Source organism: Tenrec ecaudatus, chromosome 6 (genome assembly GCF_050624435.1).
Source record: "Tenrec ecaudatus isolate mTenEca1 chromosome 6, mTenEca1.hap1, whole genome shotgun sequence".
Classification (NCBI taxonomy): domain Eukaryota; kingdom Metazoa; phylum Chordata; class Mammalia; order Afrosoricida; family Tenrecidae; genus Tenrec; species Tenrec ecaudatus.
This window is the reverse complement of record NC_134535.1, coordinates 53,675,987-53,701,543: the sequence shown is the minus strand read 5'-3', so window position 1 is coordinate 53,701,543 and position 25,557 is coordinate 53,675,987. Positions and strand designations below refer to the sequence as shown.

The 25,557-nt window shown below is 37.0% G+C and overlaps 1 protein-coding gene across 3 annotated transcripts in view; it reads right to left on the bottom strand.

Annotated features, from left to right (window-relative positions):
• Window positions 1-459: 459 nt before the first annotated feature.
• NAP1L1 (nucleosome assembly protein 1 like 1) overlaps window positions 460-25,557 on the bottom strand; it is a 40,480-nt gene continuing 15,382 nt past the window's right edge. For 2 of the 3 annotated variants that reach the window (XM_075551263.1, XM_075551261.1), the window contains 15 exons: window positions 24,900-24,937; window positions 18,267-18,352; window positions 16,950-17,052; window positions 9,492-9,633; window positions 9,124-9,204; window positions 8,331-8,459; window positions 7,053-7,124; window positions 6,165-6,304; window positions 4,015-4,160; window positions 3,898-3,917; window positions 3,255-3,377; window positions 2,478-2,507; window positions 1,920-1,970; window positions 1,297-1,340; window positions 460-600 (listed from right to left, as the gene is read on the bottom strand). In XM_075551263.1, coding sequence (XP_075407378.1) covers window positions 1,305-1,340; window positions 1,920-1,970; window positions 2,478-2,507; window positions 3,255-3,377; window positions 3,898-3,917; window positions 4,015-4,160; window positions 6,165-6,304; window positions 7,053-7,124; window positions 8,331-8,459; window positions 9,124-9,204; window positions 9,492-9,633; window positions 16,950-17,052; window positions 18,267-18,352; window positions 24,900-24,916 — 1,176 coding nt within the window. In that variant the 5' untranslated portion in view covers window positions 24,917-24,937 and the 3' untranslated portion in view covers window positions 460-600; window positions 1,297-1,304. Of the gene's footprint in view, window positions 601-1,268; window positions 1,341-1,919; window positions 1,971-2,477; window positions 2,508-3,254; window positions 3,378-3,897; window positions 3,918-4,014; window positions 4,161-6,164; window positions 6,305-7,052; window positions 7,125-8,330; window positions 8,460-9,123; window positions 9,205-9,491; window positions 9,634-16,949; window positions 17,053-18,266; window positions 18,353-24,899; window positions 24,938-25,557 lie in introns of all 3 variants that reach the window. The other variant, XM_075551262.1, reaches the window with a different exon arrangement.

The window sequence follows — 25,557 nt, the reverse complement described above, 5'->3', positions numbered from 1 at the left end:
TTGTGCTACACTGAACAGATCCAAATTCTTGAGCTTTCAATGAGACTGAACAAACATTTCACAAAACTTAAATTACTATACCTCAACATCATCTGTGAGGTAGTGAAGGAAACACTAAGTACTACCCAATTTAAATACCTACTGAATAGAAGTTTATGGGCAAATGACTTATCCCACACCTTTATGCAGTAAGTATTAAGAGTAAATCATAAGAGACTTGGGGCCTATTCTCTAGTTCTCAAAGAAATGTAATTTTAATCTGCCCTTAAAAAAAATACCACACATCACTTAAAAGTTTTGTCTTTTCCTTTTCACACTTGCTTACTCACTAGCAGATGTAGTTCTATCTTCAAAAGTTGGCACATTTTTCTTCAATATTAAACTGGGCGTAAACATTTTAAGTTAGGCCTCTGCCTCTACCTGAATTAATAAAAAATTAAGACATTAACTTCTAAGAACTAAAATTATATGACATTTTTATTTTCGACTGCAAAAACAAAAGCAAGCAAACAAATAACAACAACAAAAAAAAAAAACACTTGAAATAGGCTTGTCAAATGATGGAAATGTCATCCTTTCCAGGGAAGCAGAAGGTAGACCCTACCACAAAGAAAAGATGCTTAGTTAATGGAGATTAAATTTAAATGTATAGTTAAATAAGTATGAGATTAACTACTAGGTTTTACTTTATTCAATCCTTGGGCAAACAATACCCATTCTGAGTTAGCATCTTTATAGTTAATTGTCACTAAAGTCCAAAAATCTAAACAATCTGATAGTTATTAAATGAGGTCTTACTGGAAATTCTTAACCATATAACTTGACATATACTTTAAAAAAAAAACTACTAAGTTATCTCTTAGTATAAGTCACTGCATTTCCTTAACAAAGTAATGGAAGGCACAGCTAATGCAAGCAGACTTAAACTCATTCACCTACTGGCTGGAAAAATACTTTGGTTCTTCAGGAAAATAAATTTGCAAAGGAAGAAATCTGTTTCATTTGCCAGTTCTGTTAAATTCCATTAACTGCAATCTATTAGTTACATAATAAAAATAGTCAACAATAACCAAGCTATGTAGCAATGAACATGCTTGAGGGAATCTATACACGCAACATATCTTACAGAAAAATTATAGTTAAAATGATAGGTAGAGCAAATGTGTCTTTAAAATCAGTTCCTCTCCTTTAAAAAAATTACGGAGGCTACAAAGAAAATACAAAAACATCAGGCTGTAAGTAAAGAATAGCTGTGTTTAGGCTATTACACTGCGGGTTATCCTCAAGGCCACATACTTCCTACTTCACTGCTGTTTGCACTCTGCAGGGTTTTGATCCTTCTGTTAAAGGAAAACAACATGTCAAAATTCTCTTACTTGGACATTATTTTAAAATATACTCTAAATATTTAACAGGATTTAGCAAATAAATATATGAAAGAAAAGCCATCTCTTTCAAGTGAATCCTAGTACTTTCCTATGTACTTTGTGAGGGGCTAGTAATCTTAACTAATTTGATATTTTAAAATTCCCAGGAATTACCATTAGGACCTAATAGCGGTGCTTCCTTGGTCCTGATGAATACTACTACATTAGGACCCTAAATAAAATGGGCCTAACTTCAGGAAGGAAAACACTGCAAGCCATTTTAAAATGTATCAGACTGTTATGTCATACAACAGAATCCAAAATCTCCTGAAGCTAAGGAAAACACATGGCCAGAACCAAAACAGAAGAATTACTTGGGAAAGATGCAATAAAATTATGTGAATTATTCAAATGCCAATGGTGATTAAGTGGGAAAAAGTCATCCAGCCAATGGGAATTTAATATGGAATAATAAACTTCCATATTTGGGACACCAAGTCTTATTTAAGCCTACCTTTCCACTAACAGAAAGTTACCACGAGTCTTGCTCACCTTCACGTCATAATCTGGATCATTTTCCTCATCTCCTTCTTCTTCCCCTTCCTATATTAAAGTTCAAAATGCATCCATGAAGTAGGTACAGTAGGAATAAAAGTCTCATATTGTAGAGAGAATTTAATAAAAGTTACTCTAGAGAGGTCAACAGATTTTCATGATTAGAGAGTGTGGTGATAACGTAATTTAATTGGAAAGCTTCTAATATGAAAATTTCCCAACACAACGAGACATCCAGACAGGTTTTATTGAAAAGATTTACTGCAGTCAACGTTGAAAAAGTTTACTGCAGCTTTTGACTTCTTCAAAGAGCTGATAACCCTGCAGCAGAACAGAATTATTTGAAATAAAAAAAAAAAAGTTGCTGAGTTTTACAGTTTATTTATTGAAACCTTACACATACATTGTTGGGCTGTAGAATTCTAAAATCATTATTGTTCAAAAAATATTTTTAACCTTTATGACAGAATAATGACTACGACATGGAATTCATTGTCAGGCAAGTTGCTTCTCAATGCACTAAACAGAATTATCTGCCCATTTGGTAAACATTACCTCATCTGCTTCTTCACCTTCTTCATCATACTAAAAAAGGGAGAAAAAATTAGGTTTGTGTGAAATACATCTGAGAATGACAATATCATCCATAATTGTACCTATTGATAGTTAAAAGTTAACCAGAGGAATTATTCACATCAATATGAATATTTGACAACTAGAATTAAAGTAAGCAAGACTACAATCGGGGAGCAAAGTGTCACCAGATAATTATTACTATATTACCCGGCCTGTACTCCTATATGGAACAGGTTGACATTTAACAACAAAGATATTAAAAGTATAGAAGCCTTCCCAATTATAGCTTAATCATCACCCCTCACCCCTACCCCTATCAACAAAATTCTACACTTCCTAATAATGTCATTTAAAGTTCTTATAAACCTCCACGGTCCTTGGTGTGTTCAGCAGTACTGTATATACAGGCATAGAAGCTGGCCTGAATATCAGTCGAGGCACCTCATTTTAACACAAAAATGGCATTAAGATGTGCTGGAAAACTCGGCTTATACTCGAATATATACAGTAACTGCATAAGACTACATCAAAAACAATAGTCACATATAACAAAGTTGAAGCGATTCAGAGTCATCTTCACAAACTACATAAGGAGCTGAAATAGACTTAAAACAAATCAGAAAAACTATCTACAGGAAAACCTTTAAGAATAATTTTTTAATTATTCTACATCTAGCTTTTTTAAAAGCTCATATGCATTCACCTCTCAACAACTATGCCCTCATCAAATGATTCCACTGATTCAGACTCACTCACATCATCATCATCATCTTCAATAGCTTCTCCAGTAAAGTATAACACTGATCTTGGGATGATACGCTCACGTAAAAAGTGACCAATTTCAAAGTCTGCAGCAAGGATAGCTTCGGCATCGTCATCCTATTTTGTGTAAAAAAAAAAAAAAAGTTATTCAATTTGTCATTTCACAGACAAATGGCTGACTTTCAAAATAGTTAAATTTGCACAAATCAAAATGCAGTTAGAATAAGCAACACAAGTGACTCACTATATTGTGGTTTACTCGTCTTGCAAAATAATCACAAAACCATAAGCAAATCTCAATGGACTAGAAATGCAATAGTTTGAAAATATAATTTCAGATCTATCTGCTTTTCCTCAATGTATATTCTATTATCTTTATGAGTAGAATACGTTCTCAAAGTCATTAAAAGGTTGCCTGCCCCCATGCACTGGAGAATTCCAAAAACAAAAAAAACACATAATAGCAACAATCATGCCACCATCTGTTTTCAAGAACCAATGCATTAATTTCAAATATAGCACAGCTACTAACCAAAAACTTAGGGTCTGAAACAACCACATGCTCCTTGGTAGAAAAACAGCAGTGTGTTTGATTTTTAGGTTTAAAGAATTCAGAGTAAGCAGCAATTCAACTTACCAAATCCCCACTCTCAGGAACTGAAAAATTAAGGAAAGAAATTCAAGTAAACATTTATCTAAACAGAACTTAATTTAAAATCACCATCAATACTGAAAACAAACCACTACTACTTACCTTCAGGTGGGGCAAAGAAATTAAAGAAAGAGTCATTGGAAACCGTTTTAGTCACAGTACGAACTGTTCCACGCCCCTTGTGTTTTTGCTTCTTCTTAATGGTTTTCAATGTGACATTTTTCCCTTTTTTCCAATCTATCTGGCACCTGCAAAAATAAAGTGTAAGAGGTGGTTTTTTTTTTACCATAATTAGCAAACTAACCTCAATCATGGTTTTAGAACTAAATATATTTATAGTTGCATTAATATTCAACACAGAATTAAGGGAAATTTTATTTTTTAAATGTTTTAAAATTCAAATATTTACAATTAGCAAAAATAGTCTCAATATTAGAAATCTAAGCACACTAGGCAAATAGCAGTGCTACACTTTAACACTAGGTTTATGAACATTTCTTATACCCATCTCTACAGACTTCCATCAAATTAACATATGAGCACTTACACATTCTTTTAAAAACAACTTACTTAAAAAAGATAATTATACACTATTAGCTTATAAATGAAACTATGACACTGTTTATAGAAAATTTGTAATATTAAGCATTATTCATTTTAAATCCTGGGTTCGATGTATTGTAAGTCGTGTGGGGCAGTCAGCATGACAATCTCCATTGTTTGAATTTACATTTGATGTTTGCTTAAAAAAAAACGATTTTATAGGGGGCTCATACAACTCCTATCACAATCCATACACACATCCACTGTCAAGCACATTTGTACATTTGCTACCATCATCATTCTCAAAACATTTGCTTTCTACTTGAGCCCTTAATATCAGCCCATTTTCCTCCTCCCTCCCCGCTCCCCCCATTCCCCTCATGAACCCTTGATTAATTTGTAAATTATTATTTTGTCATATCTTACACTCTCCAACGTCTCCCTCCACCCAATTGTCTGTTGTCCATCCCCCAGGGAGGAGGCTATAAGTAGATCCTCATAATCAGTTCCCCCTTTCCACTCCATCCGCCTGGTATCACCACTCTCAGCATTTGTCCTGAAGGGATCATCTGTCCTGTATTCCCTGTGTTTCCAGTTCCTATCTGTACCAGTGTGCATCCTCTGGTCTAGCCAGATTTGTAAGGTAGAATAGGGATTGTGATAGTGGGGGGTCGGGTAAGAAGCATTTAGGAACTAGAAGAAAGTTGTATGTTTCATTGTTGCTACTCTGCACCATGAACTGGCTCGTCTCCTTCCCCCAACTGATGTTTACTTTCAAAGAACTTTTGGACAACAATTCTATTTAGTACTGAAGTAAAATACTCATAAATGAAACAGATTTACCGGAATTAAAACTCAATTTAGGTTTGCATCAAATTTATCCCGCACAGCGGGATTCAACCAGGGTACAAAATAGCACAGAGGAAACACACAACATTCCTCTAGTTCCTAAATGCTTCCTCACCATGCCCACCTCCTCACCTACCATGACTCAGTCCTTCCTTTACAAATCCAGCCAGACCAGAGTACACACGTTGGCACAGGTAAGAGTTCTGGACACAAGCAATTCAGGACAGTTAAAAAGACTGAGGAACAATAGTGGGAGTAGCGATTCTGTGAGGGCAGGGGGATGGTGGAGGCGTGAGGAAGGGGGAACTCATCATAAGGTTGGATATATAGCTCACCCCTAGGGGGACCAATTAACAGAAAGGAGGGTGAAGGTAGACAATGGACAGTGTAATACATGAGTTAACAATAATATGTAAATGATCAAGGATTCACAAGGGCGGGAGAGGGAGGAGAGAGCTGACACCAAGGGCTCCTGTAGAAGGAGACTGCTCTGGCAGTGCTGATGGCATCGTATGGACAAGTGTGTTTAATACCATTGAACGATAGATTTGTTAGCACATTTGTAAGAGACCCCTAATAATTAATTTAAAAAGAGAAGAAAATGAATTGTTATGTATTTATCTCATTAGGTGGATAAAAAATAGCATAAACAGTGAGCTAGATGTAAATGGTTTCTGCTGTTTCCGCTGAGGCATTCAAAATGTGCCAACCTAGTGATAAGGGGGCACGAGGGTTACAGGAAAAAACAGGAAAGCTATTCTCAGAAACTATTTTGCAAAACTGCTTCAGACAAGTAAATATTTGAAATAATAAAGCATAGGTTCAACAGAAGTATCTGTTAAATAGCAAAATTAACTCACCCCGTACAACCCATGATTTCTGGTCCATCAAAAGAAAAGGGATCAGAATCATCTGGTTCAGACCGCATCCGGTATGTCTTTGTCAACACCTCATTTGTGAAATACTCATTGGGTTCAAAGTGAAACTCTAAGACAAAACTCTTAAAAAAGAAAAAATGGTATAGAAATTAAATTCCTACATCATAAATTTAAAAATGCTTTAGGTAGAGAAGACTTTAAAATCTCAAGGATAATTGAGGGAGGGGGATGTTGAAGAAGGCAAGTGCCAAGTTTTTAAGAAAACAAAATGAATAAAACTAAGCAGCTTAATTTAATTTGTAACTTGTACAAATAAGCCTAAATAAACTGACTATATTGGCCTCCCCACGAGTCTAATCAGACTTAATCTGAATTTGACAAGAGAATAAACAAAACCTTGTGGCATATACTACTAACTATACTGTACAGCTATATAGCACAAATAGGTGACACACTGATGTTTCTGGGGAGAGCTTATCAGCTGAAATAAGAAAATGAGGACTGCTTCTGTAATTTCCAGGAAAGTACCTTTTAATAGGAAGTACATGCACTTTCTCATGTATCTTTGGCACTATACTCTTATCCATATTAACCAAGCACTGATATTACGACTAATTGAAAATAGGTTTTTTTCACCATGAAAAATGGTAAGATGTTGAAATTTGCAACATTTAAAACTTAAACATTTGGTATGGTTGAACTACTGAACTGCATTGCGTATGAAGTGCCAATAAAAAAGTTGGAAAGAAATCCAACCCTTAGTTAACACCAACGAAAGACCAGTATTGCCTTTCGTTCTTTGTCATCCTCACATTCCTCCTTCATGTGTCACTTAGTTACAAAATTAACAATAACTCAAAGTTCTTTTACCATAGGCTGGCCAGCATCCGAGAACTTCACTTTAATATCTTTCAAGTGCTTCAGAATAGGTTCATCGTGTTCCTTCAAATTAAAATAAAAGAAATGACAATGGCAAAAGATCTTTTTAGTGTCCTTTTAATATGAAAACATCCAAGTAGACTTTTTGGGGGGATTCAAAAGGTCTCAGTGTGAAAGAATATATATATACCAAGCCTGTGTCCCAGATCCTACGCCCCCCCTACTCTTAGCACATTAAAATATATTTAATTATTTGATAATATTATTCAACGTGAATTTCCTTCTACACATAGCTGTTTCAAAAGAGCAAAGCAATAGATCTACAACCTATGTCCAAAGCATTTCTACTCTAGTAACCCTGTGAATTTCCAGCTTATCTCAAGCTCACTGCCACCAAGGTGACTAAGACTACAGGGCAGGGCAGAACTGCCCCTTTGCATTTCTGAGACTCTTAATCCTTACAGGTCTAGACAGCCCACAGCGTGGCTGGTTGGTTTGAACCACAGACTTGGTGGTTACCGGCTCAAAGTGTCGCCAGCTCAAAGTGAAGCCCACTCTGCCACGAGGGCTCCTTTCCAATTCATATCAAGGCTGTAAATCTTTCCTCCAGGAGTAGATAATCTTCTGAAAAGCAACTGCTGGTGGTTTTGATCTACTGTCCTTCTAGTTAATAGTCCAATGCTTACCAATGTTACCAGAGTTCCTTAATTATTTTACAGTGGTCAGCATTAATGAAATCAATATTCATGGCCTTGTAAGTTTTGAGAGTTTGCTCTATAACAGTTTTTTAGACCACCTTAGCAGGGTCAGGATTCTAAGTGGTTTGATAGTAAGGCCTAGTAATCCCCACTCTTCCCTCATAAGGTGACCTAACAGAATGTGAGCAGCACCATCTAAGATATTCACATCACAAACGTACCTGTGGGTATGGACTACTTTACTCTATACAAGGATGCCATGGAAAAATTTGTCTGCTCTCTGTTGGGTCTGGATCCTGCATATGGCTAATCTGCCCTCCTTTGGATCTGAGCTAACCACCTTCCACATTGCCTCCAGATCCCTGCTGACTTCAGTGCCTAGTCTATGGGGAGTTGGACAGGACCTGTCCACTTCTACAACAGTTAAGACATTTGCTTACTTGCTTTCTCTCTCCATGTTCTCTTTTTATATATTAAAGTGTCACTGTTTTTGCTTCTTTGAAACACCCAGCCTAACAAAGTTGAGTTGGGGGGGGGGGGTAGAGAATTAGTATTTTATTAAAAAAATTACCTGAACCATATCACTGAGTAAATCAACATTCTTAAAAACCGTCAACCAAAACTCAGGAATTCCTTTGGGGTCTTCTTTTTCTTCATCCTTCTTCTCATCCTCAACCTTGGCCTTTTCTTTCAGCTCCTCCTTGTAAGTGACACGTATATGTTATTAAATGTCTAGATAAGATCTTCTGGATAAAATTTTGTACATTTCCTTAACTTATAGCCAGTGTCGGGAAATACAACAACCAACACTCAAAATGACCAATTGAAAATGTGAGCCAAGTGCTCCTCTAAGCATGTAATACACTATTGTCACTTGCAGCAAAGCTGCCACCCGCCCTCTAAAAAAGTGAAAAGTACTAGTGGTCTAGAGTTTCAAGAATGCAGCTTTAGTAAAAGAAAAAATTAACACACACAAAACACACTTCATGAGAAACAAAGTTCTTAATTCTAGTCCACAGAAAAGGCAAGGCCATTCTTATGTTGACTCAAGAACACTCCTGTGAGAAAGCAGTGAATTGGTGGCACAGTTCTGCCACTTCGCTTTTCTCACCAAGTCACATAGCTATACGCTTCCATTTGAAACACATAAACTTAAAAAGCAGGGATAACAGCTTCTGTCACGAAACTTAAGGAAACTTTAAATAAGTGAATGAAGGTTGAACAATTCACTTCATTCACCTTACAATAAGGAAAACGAATTCCTACATACAAAACCACCACTGGCTTTATTGTAACATAACTAATGAATAGCTCTGAGAGGTTTTATATTCTAAAACAAATGAAAAATTAAAGTTAGTACTAACTGCAATTTCCTCCTCTTCATCAGGTTTCCACTCACATTCTTCTTCCGTAGGTTCATAAATTGCGTTGATGATCTCAAAACGCTACAATGATTAAAAGTTTGCAGAGAAAGACACTATTAACCAGGATAAAAACGGATTTCACATTACTGAATGCTACAGACTTATGTAAAGAATATGAAGATTTCAAGTGTCATTTCTGATAGTTCGCATAATCATTTCCAGTTATTAGTAATACTTTCAAAGAGGCCTAAATGATATAAAACAAGTTCATAAGCCACTTCTGATTTTAGAAACATATTTTAGTATGTGTATTTCCAGAACTTTATTTCTGTCTTCTAGAATGAGAAAAGGGTAATATAAAGCATTACCTTATCAAATAGAGGCTGATAGAGAACAGCATATTTTCGTTCAAGATCATGAACCTCCTCATAGAATTTGGCTTCTATCTGGGCACATTTAACTTGAAGGTTTTTAAGAGCATTCACTCGTCTCTTAACTACCTTGGGCAAGCTGAAAGGTTAGAAAGTACCCGTTATATAGCATCGTAGTTAACCACAAGCACAATTCTAAGTTGAAGCATTTTTGAAAGCTAGTGACTGATTTACCTTTTATTTGAAGCAAAGAAAAGCAATTAAAATTAATAGATTTAATTGTTTGAACCCCACAACTAAAAACATGTCAAGGAGAAATTTAACCAATTAAAATAAATTGTTAAAATTTGTAAATTATGTCACAATATTCTCACCTTTCATTATAATCAAGCTCAGTGTAGGACAGATTTCAAAGTGGTGACCGCATTGCAATATTATGTTTAGAAAAGGAAACAGTGGCCTAACACTACTTTTTAAAAATTTTAGTCCCTATCTAATGTAAAATTTAATACCAAATAATACAATATTTTATCAAAGGGGGCCATAGATTTTTATAAAGCACTGATTGCATAAATCCCATAGAATTCTTCCAAGGGGATACATATATCTGCGTTATAAGTCTCTTAAAGTATGATTAAACTGGGAACCATCTAGGAAAATATGCATTTAAATTTTACTTAACCTTAGAGAAGCTGTAAAACAGATTTTAAAAATTCATGTCAAACTCAAAAGATTTTTATATGAAAACAATCCTCAACTAAACTATATTAGTTAAGAAAATCAGAAACCAGCACTAAAAATACCAATGCTCTATTTTTTATCATTCAAGTTGAAAGTTTAATGCCGTCAAATCAGTCAATTAGTTAAGTCAATTAGTCAAATCATTCAATTAGCATAAGCTGCTGACCTCATGCCTCCCCACATTCTTACCCCACCTCCCCATATATCCTAGAGCAACTTTAGAACCAAACAAGAATGAAGTATTTCTACCCACAAAGCAGCCACACAACATACTTCATTGACAATTGGTACACGATGAGCTGCAACGTGGACTGGGGATAGAATAGCCTGAAAGGAAGCTATAGGTTCTCCTCTTACCTCAGAGCAATCACTGTCTGCCTACCTCTCCGAAGTCTAGTGGCAGTGTTCCTACGATGATAATATGAAGAAACTATAATGCTGGGAAACTTCAAACACTCATTCCTTTATCCATCTCCCGCCTTACAGCAGATTACAGAGATATGGTCTCCTCCCAGAACGGAGTAGAAAAACAGACTTCATTCATCCCCCCCCCAGTATCCATTACTAGAATGATGGCTATTTTCCCAGTAAACATAAGCTCAAAGTCCAAAATAACTGAACAATGGAATATATCATTTTAAGGAATATTTTGCGGACCGAAAATGTGAATGTGTTTTTCTAGGATTTGGAAAAATATTTAAAAAGAAATATATTCATGAGCTTCTCAGAAAGCTTTCCCAAAAGGAGCACACAAGCCAAAAACCACGCAGTCTCTGGATAAGGAACAAGATCTATTTCCAAGTGTGCCTTTAAAGTTGAATTTGTAGATATGCTGGAACAGGTGCATAAAATTTCTATCGTCTTATTCTACTCCTAAAGGCTCAAAGGCTTTCCATGATTTTAGAAGTACACATGCAAGAAACCAAGGTGATGGCGATGATGAAATTGTTACAAGTAGGCGTTTTAAAGCTGCTGAGCAAAATGCTGGCAACTAGACCGCACCAAGGAGCTAGCTATATAGGAGAGAAAGATGTGACAATCTGCTTCCATGAAGGTTTACATCCTTTGAGACAGAACACGGGACAATTCTCCTCCACCCTATGCGATGGGGTTGCTGTGAGCTGCTGACAGAGGGTTTGGATTTTTGTTTTTATAAGAAGTTGTTTCAGAAAAGTAGGTGAAGGGAGACATCAGACAGGGCAAGATATGGCAAAATAATAAATTATAAATTATCAAGCGTTCGTGAGGGAGGAGGAGCGGGGAGAAAGGGGCAAAAATGAGGACCTGATGCCAGGGGCTTAGGTGGAAAGCAGATGTTTTGAGAATGATGAGGGTAATGAATGTATAAATGTGTTTCACACAACTGATGTATGTGTATGTATGTATGGATTATGATAAGAGTTGTATGAGCCCATAATAAAATGATTTAAGAGAAGTTGGTTCAATCATTTCAAAGAAATATTAAAAATGAAAAGGCAAGTAAGTACAAGACTGACATTCACAACACAAGAACTCACTAAGAGCAAAGCTCAGAGAAAAGGACAACCAATATGGCAACAGCCGAGTAACAGAGAAGCTGGGGCAGAAATCTGGAGAACTGAGAATAAATTTCTCAGTTAAATATGAAACCTTCATTACACCCTGTGGCCATTGTTAGTGATTTAGAAATGAAGGACACAAAAAAATTCTAAACCTATTTATTGGGGGCGGGGGGTGGCACCTATAAAACAAAAACAGGAACCAAATTGACAAGTATTTTGATGCTTACAATTTCATAGCCAGCCAAATACATGAACATTATAATGAAATAAAATACCTATCAAGTATGCCTCATTTGAAGGGGGGGGGAAGAAGCCCAAGAGAAAAACACTAAAGAATCACAGAAATCAATAAACACAGAGTCACATTTCAGTATCAGGATATGAGCTGATTACCACAGTAAAAAAAACCAGAATGAATTAATTTTGAAATGAGCACAGGTTACTTGATTTAGCCAGAGGGAAGCAAAGAGAAAGACCAAAACAATAAAAACATGATATATCAAAAAATAACAACAGAAGCAACAAGTCTAAACACAAAATCACTTCCAAGACATATAAGGTAGTAAAATCATATATAAAAAGCAAACCCACTGCTGACTCATAGTGACCCCCTATGCGTTTCTAAGACTAACTGTTTACGGGACTAGAAAGTCCAAGCTTTTTCCCTCAGAGCTGCTGCGGGTTGGAACTGCCATTATACCACCAGGACTCCTCAAAAAGCATCCATGCATGTTTAATCTGAAAGAGGAGCAGCAACAACAAGTAACACCCTCAGTAAAGTGGGCTGACACAGTGCCTGCAACAATGGGCTCTAACCGTAAGAATGATTTTGAGAATCATGCAGAATGAGGAAGTGCACACAGAGTTGCTTTGCGTTGCAATTGACTCATGGCATCTAACATCAGAAAGGCTAACATTCATGTTAGAAGGCATAAGGATGGAAAATCAGTTAAAGGTTACATACAAAAGCATTTCAGAATTTTTAAAGAAAAATTAAATTAAAAGAACGATTTTTTTCTGGAAAAATTGAAGCGCCGTTTATACGTATGTTGCAATTAGCTGCCACTAAATTAGCTCCAACTCAAAGCTCCCCTATGTACAACAGAATATACATAAATACACACAGGCCATACCCAACATGAATTACGTTGTTGGTTCTGACAATAATATTGCCTTATATTGGTATCTTAGTGACTTTCATCTCTAAACATCTACAAATGAACATCTGAGAAAATTAACACCAGCAAATAACGATGTATCAGATTACAAATTACAACTGTAAATTTCAATTTGTCATTAATTTGAATATGCTAATAAAGTCTGGGCCTACCTGTATACTTATGTGCCCACATATCTGCACTAAGGGCACAACTCAAAAGTACAAAAGTAGTATTGCTAAGCTTATGTATTCTAGGAATGCAACAATAGTTTAAAGAAAAAGCTCCAGAATATTTACTAGCTAATACATACTTTCAAGGAAGGAGGCCGCTTGTATAGAGAATGCAGGGTCTGAGAACAATGTACGTGTACAAGGCTACCTAGTCACAAGTGCCACTACTAGAGCCCCCGTCCATACATGCGTACGTTTCCTTAAGGACGTCTCTGCCACGAGTGAAAGGCCGCTACCAAGTGCTCTCAGGAATGAGCTTTTCCTGTCTCAGCCTAATGTCTTTAAAAAAACAGGTCCAGTCAAAACAGTGGCTTCCAGGGGGATCTGCTGGACCACTTCAATGTAAGACACAGATGCAAACAGAAGGTGGGGTGGCTACTGAAGGGATCAGTTATCATGCATCAAAGAACAAAAAATCATATCATTGTGTGCTCACTTCCCTGACAGGACCGCTGAAGACAAATGGGTACATAAGCAAATGTGGTGAAGAAAGCTGACGGTGCACCGCTATCAAGATACAGCATCTGGCGTCTTAAAGGCTTTAGGGTAAACAAGCGGCCATCTAGCTCAGAAGCAACAAAGACCACATGGAAGAAGTACACCAGCTTGTGTGTGATCACGAGGAGTCAAGGGGTATCAGGCATCATCAGAACAAAAAAAAATCTTACCATACATAGTCAATGCGCGGGGGAGTGCGATGCAGCAACAATGAAAAATTCAACTCTCCTCTAGTTCCTAAATGCTTCCCCCCTCCCCCACCAAGTCATGATCCGAATACTACCTTGTGAGTCTGACTAGACCAGAGGATGTACACTGGTACAGATGGGAACTGGAAACACTGGTAATCCAGGGCGGATGATCCCCTGAGGACCAATGGTGTGAGTGGTGATACTGGCATTGCATAGGGAGGGTGGGTTGGAAAGTGGGAACCAATTACAAGGATCTACATGTGACCTCCTCCCTGGGGGACAGACAACAGAAAAGTGGGTGAAGGGAGATGTGGGACAGAGCAAGATATGACAAAATAGTAATTTACAAATTATCAAGGGTTCATGAGGGAGGGGGGAGTGGGGAGGGAGGGGAGAAAATGAGGACCTGATGCCAGGGGCGTGGGTGGAGAGCAAATGTTTTGAGAATGATGAGGGCAATGAATGTACAAGGGTGCTTTACACAATTGATGTATGTATGGATTGTGACAGGAGTTGTATGAGCCCCTAATAAAATTATTTTTAAAAAGGTAGGGGTGGCTATTTAGGAGATTCAAGGGGTCAGCAGTAAAGGTTAATCTTGATCGATCATCACAATAGACTTATTTCATTCTTCTACAATAGCAAATACTGTCCTTTGGAATTTTCTTTGGGAAACCTTACTTCAAACTCCATCTACCCTACAGACCTGATCTTGCCCCATGCATACATCTTTTTGCTCCACAAATTCAGAGACAATTTAAAAGGAACCTTTTATTGGGAGCTCTTTGATAACGCCAAAACTTCCATTAAACTGAAGAGCGTGGAATTCTCGCTCGAAAGGTTAGAGAAACACCACCTTTAGAAGTGTAAACAGACCTAGATCAAGGGGGAAAAACCCAACAATTTTTAGTTGGTGTTTGTTTAACAAAGCCTTCTAGGATTGAGGCAGTACTATGACTTCATCTCCTAATTGAATTTAATGGAGAAATTATTTTATACCCCAATTTGCTCCATGATTAGAATTAAGGCCAAAACCATAATCAAGCCCAATGCCATTGAGCTGAAACTCATAACCACCCTCTAGAGTGTTTTCAAGAGTGAAATAGCCTCATCTTTCTCCCATGGAGCAGCTGTTGAGTTTAAAAGGTCAATCTTTTGGTTAATGGTAGTTCAATGCCTAACCCACAACACCACGGCTTAGCTACCAGTTTTCAGACTATATAACACAGTATTAAATGTCTACGTAAAGGTCATACAGAAAGGTGATGTGGATTGGGAAATTAAAGTATAACACTGTCATTATTTATAGATATCGTTGGAAGAGATGGAAACTGAATAAACTGCTCCAAGAGAAAATGCTTAGCAAAGATACTATTGTACAATAGAAGCACATATAAAAATCAGCTTAACCAGTACAAACTCTAAAAGCAAAAGTTTAAACTTAATATAAATACACTATCTATATAAATACAGTTATGGACATTATTTTGAAGACATCAACTCTCTACCATGTTCATTGATATAAACAGCATAATTCCAATCAAAATCAGGCTTTTGGTTTGTTTGTTTGTTTTTTAAGAATCCAGGTAAGTTTGCTATGAAAATGTTAAATATAGCCCCACATTTGGTATAATTGAAAAAGACACCATCCAGTTAATGCTAAATTATTGCCATCCCATGTAACTGTCTTGTGTAGGCTATTTGGGTAGATTCCAATACCAAACATTTTGGTTAGTAGTTTAGCTTGAATTAACCATTTGTACATATAGTTAGGGAAACCTTATTTAGTATTGGGTAGGATATCAAAGAAAAATTACTTTTCTGTCCAGTAAAATATGCCAGTTATTTGACAGTGACAGAAGAAAAGGCAAAAAGACAAGTAAAAAAAGTGTTTACTGAATCACAACTACAGGTGTTTACAAGAACTGGATATGCAAGAAAGGGGTGCACTACACACACACAAATGGGTAAAGAATACATACTTAGTGACTACAGCTACTAGCAAAACTGGATGCTTAACTACACCAAAAACAAACATGGACACTATAGCTATTAAAGACCTAATAAGTGTTCAAGTTTAAAGCTCAGTAGACAATGAAAAATTAAGAAACAAGAAGATTTCTGAAACAACTTTAAGACAAAAGATCTTAATTACATAAAAATTAAGGATTTCTGATTCAGAATGCCATGGATAAAGTTAATAGAAATGACATTATGATTGGAAACACCAAGAAGATAGAATTATCTACATTTTTAAAAAGATATTGACATCTTGAATACACAAAGATTCCTACAAAAAAGGTGACAATTAACTTCAAAAGAAAATAGACTTCGGGTATAAATGGATTCATCCTAAGTACAATGAAAAGAAGCCCAAAATGAGGAAATCAGGAGGCAACCAATCAAATAAACCAAGCCTATGCTTATTAGACTGGTAAACTACAAAGCTGGTTGGCACAAATGACAAGGTGATCGGGATAAAAGATGCACCAAATAGAAGCATTCTGAAAATCAAGCACGCATGCCCTCTCCTGTTGCTGAGTAGTTTTCTCAAAGGAATTCCTACTACTCTCAAAAAGGACACGCACAACGATGTCCAGTGCAAATGAATTTGTGGTTTTGTTGGTGCCTGGAGGAAATAGGGCTGATGCATATCATGGAGAGCTAACTATGCAGTAATTAGTTAGATACCATGAGACTTAAAACACAGAGATAACAATATGGATAGAGCTTAAAATTTAAAAAACCAGAAGGCACTTTTAATGATTTATAGCACCAATAAAACAAAAAAGTATTTTCTGCTAGTTCAATGCATCTTTTTAACAAACCTCTATATAAATTTGAGAATAGTTAAGATCATTCTCTTTCCTAAGACTAGAACCAAAATAAGAAAACTTTAAGAAAACTAACTCTAAATTTAAATTGGTAGAACTCAGCAGAGTTTTATATTCCCAACAGCCCTTTACTATGATCTAATGGACATTAACTTTTCATTATCACATATTAAGCCCTAGAGAGTCTTAAAAGCACAGTTACACCTACAGTGGTGATTACAGAGAGATACATAAGGACTACGGAAAAGAAGAACTTGTACCTTTCAATGTATCCTGTTGGTGTTTCTACCAGACCATCAAGTCTTTCTTGAAGGGCTGCAAGAATCTGAGGATTTTGCATCATCTGAACAGTCAGCTGACGCGCTTTGAAGAAAAAATAAATAAAAAGGGCATCGAAAGAAGGATTTTATGAAAATTATGCTATTTTATGCTATTATTTTAATAGGGCAATCCAATTATGACGTATTCCTGAGTTGTCCATAAATCACTGGCATAGTGAGAAGATATGGGAAGCAAGTTAAAGAAAATAATGGCCAGGAAAAGTGCAGATTCCAAGTGATTGCTATCTATGTACCCTATATTCAGAGGTAATGTGACAACCTATGAACAATTTCCCTACTATTTGTTTAACCCACCTTGTTATTTTGCAAAGTTCAAAACTTCATTCTACCTACAACTCTTCCCAATCCTCAAAGGCAAATAACATATCAAAAAATACAGTTAGATGAATTCAGGCCTGGAACAAAATTGAGCCTAAGTGATGTCCGATATTCATGTAGCCTATATAATTGTGTCTCTAGGTAAAAAAGTTAACATACTCAACATCATTATTATTTTTCCCAAGAGATACTTCTCAGGGCCAAATTACTCTAAATAAAAATAGAATTACTCGATTATGTACAGTGGTGAGCATGTATTTAGAAATATCAATATTGGCCACTAAAGTTACAATCTCCACATCTTTTAATAAAATGTTACAACACGGTAACTAACTAAAGTATGTACACATCACATTAATTTCCAACTCATCTAAAAATAAAAAAATTCAATCTTGTTTTTCACCTATAGGGCAATACAATTGTCTACATTTAATATACGGTTTTCTTTGTTATTTGCTTGAAATTTAAAAAGACACCTGCATTAATTATTTGTTACCTATATATAAGGGGACTTGGAAAAGCTCCGAGAATAACAGAATGAAAAGATAATGGAATTTCCTCCTAAATTTTCAAACTAAGCATATTTTAAGTGTAACTAGTCTTTCATTTAGAAGTAACATAACAAGCCCATGACAACAAATTTAACATTTTGAAATTCACACAAAACTAGGAAGTAGGCAGTTGGTTGGACAGTATTTACATCAATGTCACTCTAGCAGTGCATGCAATGACTTTTCGTGGGTTTCTAGGTCCACACTTGCCGCCATCCTTTACTCTCATCTCCATGTCACATGTACACTGTCACTACACTTGAAGTAGGGACCAGTGGGCAGAGTGAGAAAACAGTTCCAAAGTGAAACTCTTCTAAGACATGTTGTGCCAACAATCACTGGTTCCTGAAGTAATTTAAAATAATACCTTTGATTTTTGTTTCTTCACCAGTTTCTTCTTCTTCTACTTCTTCAACATCATCCAAATCTTGATCAAGTTCAGACTGTTCTTTGCTATAATAGCATAGTATCACACCAAGGTTCAAATGTACCAATCATAAAAATAGAAAAACTTAAATATTTATTTTTAGATTAATGTCTCTTTCAAAGATACAAAACAGAGTCAAAGGTAATTGTTTCCTAACTTCTATGTAAGTAATTATACAATATTTGAGTCGCCTCTTTCTTCTTAGTAAATAATAGTACCCTGATAAAGGATGGCAACACCAAGCTCAATTCTTCCAGCTAGATGGGGCTATGTGACTAATTTCTAAGCATGAGACAAAAGGTATAGTAAAGCACTTTGGAGGTAGCTAGCAGCCACCATAGTGGACCTCAGGAAATCCAGGGAATGAAAGCTATCAACTAAAAGTGAGTTTGGGGTTGTGAGGAGGAGACAAGAAACGGCATACAAGGAGCATGGGCACTTGATAGTTGTGGAGAAACCTCTTCAGCCTATACTCACTACCTTTGAACTTTCTTCATCTTTAACCCACAGAACAAGATCTGTATCCACCACATGCTTAGAACAAAGATGGCACCACTGAATCAGGTAAAAAGACACAACACCTTCCACAATCTCATATTAAAATCTAGTTTTTAAACATTAAGATTCCAGTGAACACAAAAGAAGCTACAAAGATGTCAACATTTATAGCAATGTCCATCAATTCCTTGTCTCACTTTTCATTTTAACTTTAGGATCACAGATGTAGTTACTTTCAAAACTATAAGCAGCATTTGAAAATTTAATTTTCATGTAAGGACAAATACTAACTGGATACTATAGAAAAAACAAACTCATTACCATCATTCTGACTCACAAGAAACCATTTTTACAAGAAAGCCTCGACTCTTTCTCCTGTGGAGCTGATGCTGTAATTGCCACAACAGGTAACACTGACGTGCCTATCATCTGAAGGGGAATTGCCTTTCCAGCCACAAGAGTGACTGTATGGGGAGGATGTTAGACCTAGTGACCTAGTAAAGATTTTAATTGTACATGGGGGCTGCAAAAATTTGGGGGTAGGGGAGGGATTAAATTGTGTTTACATTCTTGGGGTGAGGACCGTGTAGTATGGCAGGGACCAGATTAAATGCAAGGATGCACATGGTAGACAACTAGGGAGGAGGTGGGGAAAGAAAAAAAAAGATGAAAATAAGGAAGAAAAATGGGTTGTGGGAGCACAGGGCGCTAACCCACCCAAGGGGAGGATATTATCTATAGCTCCATAGAGAAAGAGGGACCAGACTTCAACCCAGTGCCCCTAGATGTGAATGCAACATTCCGGCGTGGAGTAGGGAACCAGTGGAGAGGTCTGGGTGCTGGCCCAAATACCAAATACTAAGTGGACTCCTGCCCCTCCCCGCAGAACAATTTATTTCAAAGGACGGCATTGAATCTGCAGCCTCAGAAGAGGGAGGTATCTGATCAGAGTACTCAGGAGCAGATGAAGGGGGAGTAAGAGAGAGTGGAGCACATCCTGGCCCACCAGGCCTTGAGGACGATGACCCCAATTAGAGCAGCCAGACCACAGAAAGGACCACATGGCCAGCCCCATTATGAGACATGACGTCCCTCACTGACCCATGGCCCTGCGGGGGACAGCACCAGAGACAGTGTGGGAATTGTGCCCAATCTGATCCTGCCATGCTGAGGCAAAGCACTGGGGGAGTGCAGTGGAACAGCAAGGGAATGGAGCGGCAAGGTCCCCAGGGAATGCTGAAGGTGGGACTTTGGGGCTAGGGGCTGGTGCCCCAACACACTGGACTGGAAAACACTCCTAAAGGCCCACAAACAATCCTTGAACTAACTACAAGATTTTCTTTCTTGTATTTTGTTTTGGTCTTTATCAGTGGTTTGTTGTTGTTTTCTTGTATACTGTTGCTTGGCTTTGCTGTCTTGTTTTTGTGCATTTATTATCTCCGCAGGTCTGTCTAAATAAGATAGGCTGGATGAACAATCTAGAGGAGAAAACAATGGGACTGACAGTTCTGGGGGGAAAGGAAGTGGTGCTAACAAACCCAAGGACAAGGGAACTCCAAGTGATCCAAATTGGTGGTGAGGTGGGTGTGGGAGGCCTGGTAGGGCATGATCAAGGGTAATGTAACAAAGAGGAATCCTGAAACCCACGTGTAGACTGAGCATGATATAGTGGGACAGGAGGAATGTCAAGGGAAATAGAGGAAAGAGCTGGGAGGCAAAGGGCATTTATAGATGTCTAGATAAAGACATGTACAAATGCAAATATATTTATATATGAGGATGGGGAAATAGATCTATGTGCCTATATTTATAGGTTTAGTATTAAGGTAGCAGGACATTGGGCCTCACTCAAGTACTCCCTCAATGCAAGAATACTCTCTTCTATTAAATTGGCATTCTATGATGCTCACCTTCCCGACACAACCGCTCAAGACAAAGCGGGTGAACAAGCAAATGTGAAGAAAGCTGATGGTGCCCGGCTACCAAAAGATATAGCATCTGGGGTCTTAAAGGCTTGAAGATAAACAAGTGGCCATCTAGCTCAGAAGCAACAAAGCCCACATGGAAGAAGCACTCAAGTCTGTGCCATCACGAGGTATCGAAGGGATCAGTTATCAGGCATCAAAGAACAAAAAAATTTGTATCATTGAGTGCACACCTCCATGATCCGATCACTGAGGTCAAATGGATGCATAAGCAAATGTGGCGAAGAAAGCTGATGGTGCCCGGCTATCAGCATCTGGAATCTTAAAGGCTTGAAGGTAAACAAGCGGCCATCTAGCTCAGAAGCAAAAGTCCACATGGTAGAAGCATACCAGCCTGTGCAATCACCAGGTGTCAAAGGGATCAGGTATAAGGCATCATCAGAACAAAAAAAATCTTAACATAGTGAATGGGGGTGGGGGGGGAGGTAGGCAGGGGGAGAGTGCTGAGTGGAGACCCAAAGCCCATTTGTCGGCCATTGGAGAGGACTCTAGGGAGTCAAGGCACGATGTGGCACCAATGAAAAATACAACTTTCCTCTAGCTCCTAATGCTTCCTCCCCCCTCCCCCATTATCATGATCAAAATTCTACCTTTTAAGTCTGGCTAGACCAGAGGATGTACACTGGTACAGATAGGAACTGGAAACACAGGGAATCCAGAGCGGGTGATCCCTTTAAAAACTCCTCCCTGGGGGACAGACAACAGAAAAGTGGATGCAGGGAGACATCGGACAGGGCAAGATATGACAAAATAATAATTTATAAATTATCAAGGGCTCACGAGGGAGAGGGAAAAAAATGAGGACCTGATGATGCCAGGGGCTTAGGTGGAGAGCAAATGTTTTGCGAATGAGGGCAATGAAGGTACAGATATGCTTTATACAATTGATGTATGTATGGATTGTGATAAGTTGTATGAGCCCCTAATAAAATGATCAAAAATAAATTAATTTGTTTTAGACTAGCTTTTAATACGAAATGAGATGAATGTCATCTGTCCTTTTAAACTACCTCAATGGTGCCATCAGCTTTTCCCCTAAACATGAGGTAGACCAAGATCTCCATAAATCTTACTCTATTTTTCTATTCAACACTATGAAGCTGAAGATAGCTTTGATCAGTCTTTTTCCAGTGTAATTTCTATTCAATCATTTATTGAACATCTAAATTTTAAGCCTGTAAGACTAGGATTAGATGAGCTCAGGCATGGTAACCAATTTGTCCCAAGGCCAGATCTAGCCCACTGTTTTAATAAATGAGGTTCTACTGGAAACATATGAATTAATTTACATATTATCTGAGGCTATTTTATCACAACAGACTTGAATATCTGTGATAGACCACACTGTCCAAAGTATCCAAGATACATTGGAGTTTGCTGACTCCAGCTTTAATGAACATGAGACTACCATCTCAGACCCTTCCCATTCAAATTAAAGAGAGGTGGAGGAAAAAGAAAATATCAAGTTGTCATATCCAATTTAATTTTTTAAAAAGATTTATAAATAGGGCTCTGAGTTAAGATGGTAGATGTGCAAGGCTTTAAAAAGTTGGTGGAAAATTCCATTCTAATTTTAATTCCATTTTTCTACTTTTTAAAGCCCTCTCATGCATTTTCATCTTCTAAAAACCCTACTAAATTTAGGTTTTAAAATGAACAAACACTAAAAGAGAAAGCAACCAAGAAGAGCAGCACATGTTTGGAAAGTGAAAACTAGGTAGACAAGTGGTAACCAAGATCAGAGAGCTGATCTCTAAGCTAATAGCAGATTAATACAAGTACCAGCCCAATTTATAAACACAGAATCTTAAAAAGGGCAAGAATTGCCAACAAATATACCACATATACAAGTATAAGCTGACCCGAATATCCGCCGGGGCAACTAATTTTACCACAAAAACTGCATTTAAAATGTGCTGAAAAACTCAGCTCATAATACTCTAGTATATATGGTACTTCTGGAAGTATGGCTAAGGAGTAATAGTGGCTAAAATAGGAAGAACTAAGTAAAAACTGATAAGCAGGTAAGCCTTGATCCACACTCTAACAAAAGTATGAGTTTCTTCTCTGAATGTACAACTGAGGACTGTGCCTGGAGGAGCAGACAGAGTATATATTAAGGATTGGCTGTATATAAACTAGAATGCTGAATGCAGGACTCCCCCCACTTCCAGCCTCCTCTCAGATCTTTACTTAGAAAAATCTCTGCATTGGCAGATCTAATCTGACTAACCAGAAAGAAATACTGGCAATAAGTTTTTCACAAATGCCCAGACTGATGACCCATTATAAAGGAAATCCCCAAATTGGCAAGCCACCACCTCTAAGCACTCAAATATTCCAATCTATTTTTTCTTAAAACCCAACAACTGTCCCTCACGTCAATCTTAACTATTGCCTCATACTTAAGGAAGGATTAAAATAGAGGTAAATGAAAATTGAGAATTAGAAAACTACATAGGTGAAAGAAACATCCAAAGAAAAGACATTACATCAATGGGACAAGAACAGGGTGCTTTTACAAAACGAAGTACATTCAGACAGTGAAGGAGCTCTTGGAAGCAAAGAAAACATAGAAGAAAATTTAAAATACAATAGTTGAAAGATAGGTTTCTTCAATTTTGCCAAGAACAAAAAGATAAAGATAGTAAATAGAACAAAAGACATAAGGATTGAGAAAGAGGACAAAAGGTAATTAGAACAGTTCAATATTATTAACATCTGACTAAAGAGTTCCAGTAAAACAGAATAAGGCAATCTATAAAAGTCAACATATTTGCTAGAACTAACTGCAAGCAGTGAAAAGTTCCCAGAACTAAGGAGTCCTCCATTGAATGCTTAAAACAATGAATGAAAAGACTTATCAATACGAGCTTCAGAACTCTAAAGCTGGAGATGCTTCCAGGAATGCATATACAATTTTTCAGGTGTCACAATTATTGACTTTGCTGCAGAGCAACACTGAGGAAGTGACAATGAAAATTGTCAAAATTCCGGGGGAAATTCTCCCAACTAGAATTCTACACCCAAAACTAGAGAGCATTAGAGTAGAATACAAACAATTCAATCATGTGATGCCTCAAAAATATTTACTTCCCATACAATCTATTAAGTTACTAAAGAACTAAAAACAAAAATATGAATATAGCAAACAATTCTGAGAGGAGAATGAAAAGGAAACCCATGAAGACTATACTGTAGATCACACACGGGGGCCACTTTCACTAAAATTAAGCAGATGTTGACAGCCACCATTGTTTCATGATAAAAGACAGCATAGCATGCAGGCATGGATCAGGCCAGACATTGTACTGGGGTGATGCTGACCTTGTACTAAATCAGTATCTGCCTGCCCTCCTTTGTTGGTATTTGATTAGAATCACCTCTCTCATCTCGGAAATGTTTCATTTAACATCGAGTACACCTTTTTAGTAGGCTGTTAAAATTGTTAAGCAACAAAGGCAGTGCAGCTCATCTCATTTTCTCTACCATGTTTCTTTAAGACATTCATCCACACTAGAGCCATTCCAATTTCCAAGCTGGTTAAACCTATGTTCTAGGATGCATGACTTCGCTGAATAGTTTCTCAAAAAAGGCTCTGGTAAGACCCTCAAGAAAGCTAGCCTAGAGACTATCTTTTTTTTGTGCACTCTTCAGTTTGTAAATGCTATTCAGGTTTTCAAAATTAAAGTCAGAATAATGATTATACCTCTGGAGAGGCAGGAGGTGCAATCAGTAAGAGAATCAAGCAAAATATTTTTGATGAAGGCACACAATCGTTTTATTATTAAATTCTACATCTATTTCATATAATTATATCTATAGATTATACTATATACCTCTTGGCCAAAATCTTTTGGGAAATAACTAAATGGTAAAAAAATGGAAGTCTCTAAGTATTTATGACCCATTTAGTATGCTCAGCACTGTCCTAATAATTAACACCTGATAAGTCACATGTATTTTATCTTGGACATACTTTAAGTAGCAACCATGAGTAACATGTAAAACAATTATACTGCTATTAACTACATCACAGTATAAATTGATGCTAAATATCTGGAAAAAAAGAACGAACTCTGTCACTTACTTGTCAATGTCTGCCATGTTGTAAGAACTCCAAATTATCTATGGAGAGAAATGTCAATGTTAAAATTTTACATATTTTATACAGATTTAACACAAACTTTTAAAAGGATGCCATGAATATATACTCCCTTTGAAAATCATTAATGTCCAGAATGGGTGGGAACCAAAGAAAACCGAAAAACAGACTATTATTTAAAACAGGCAGTAGTCTCTTAAAACCTAGCCAATAAATAAAACCGTATTATTTGTAAAGAATGGAAGAATTGTAGAAAAGGGATCTTTATATCAAGCTATGTATTGCTTCAACATTTTGTCTCACAAAGCAAGTCTACTAATTTTTAGGTGTATTTAATCAAATTTATCTGTAAAATCAGCAACTGTCATCTACTGGATTTATGGCCCCACTTATAACCCCATATCTTAGTATGGAAGTTGTTGAAAACTGTTCAGCTTCATGTCAAGATGAATCGATAAGCAAGCTTTGGCTATGCATGCGTGACGATAGGTTCACTACCTGGGTAAACCTGGGTCTCCAACACGGAAGACAAGAATTCTACCACAGGACCACTCAAATATTAACCTGGAAAAAAAATTTGTTTAAGTCTACTAATTTCTTTGTTAAATGTCAATCCCCCAAACTATTTTATGACAGCTCTAGG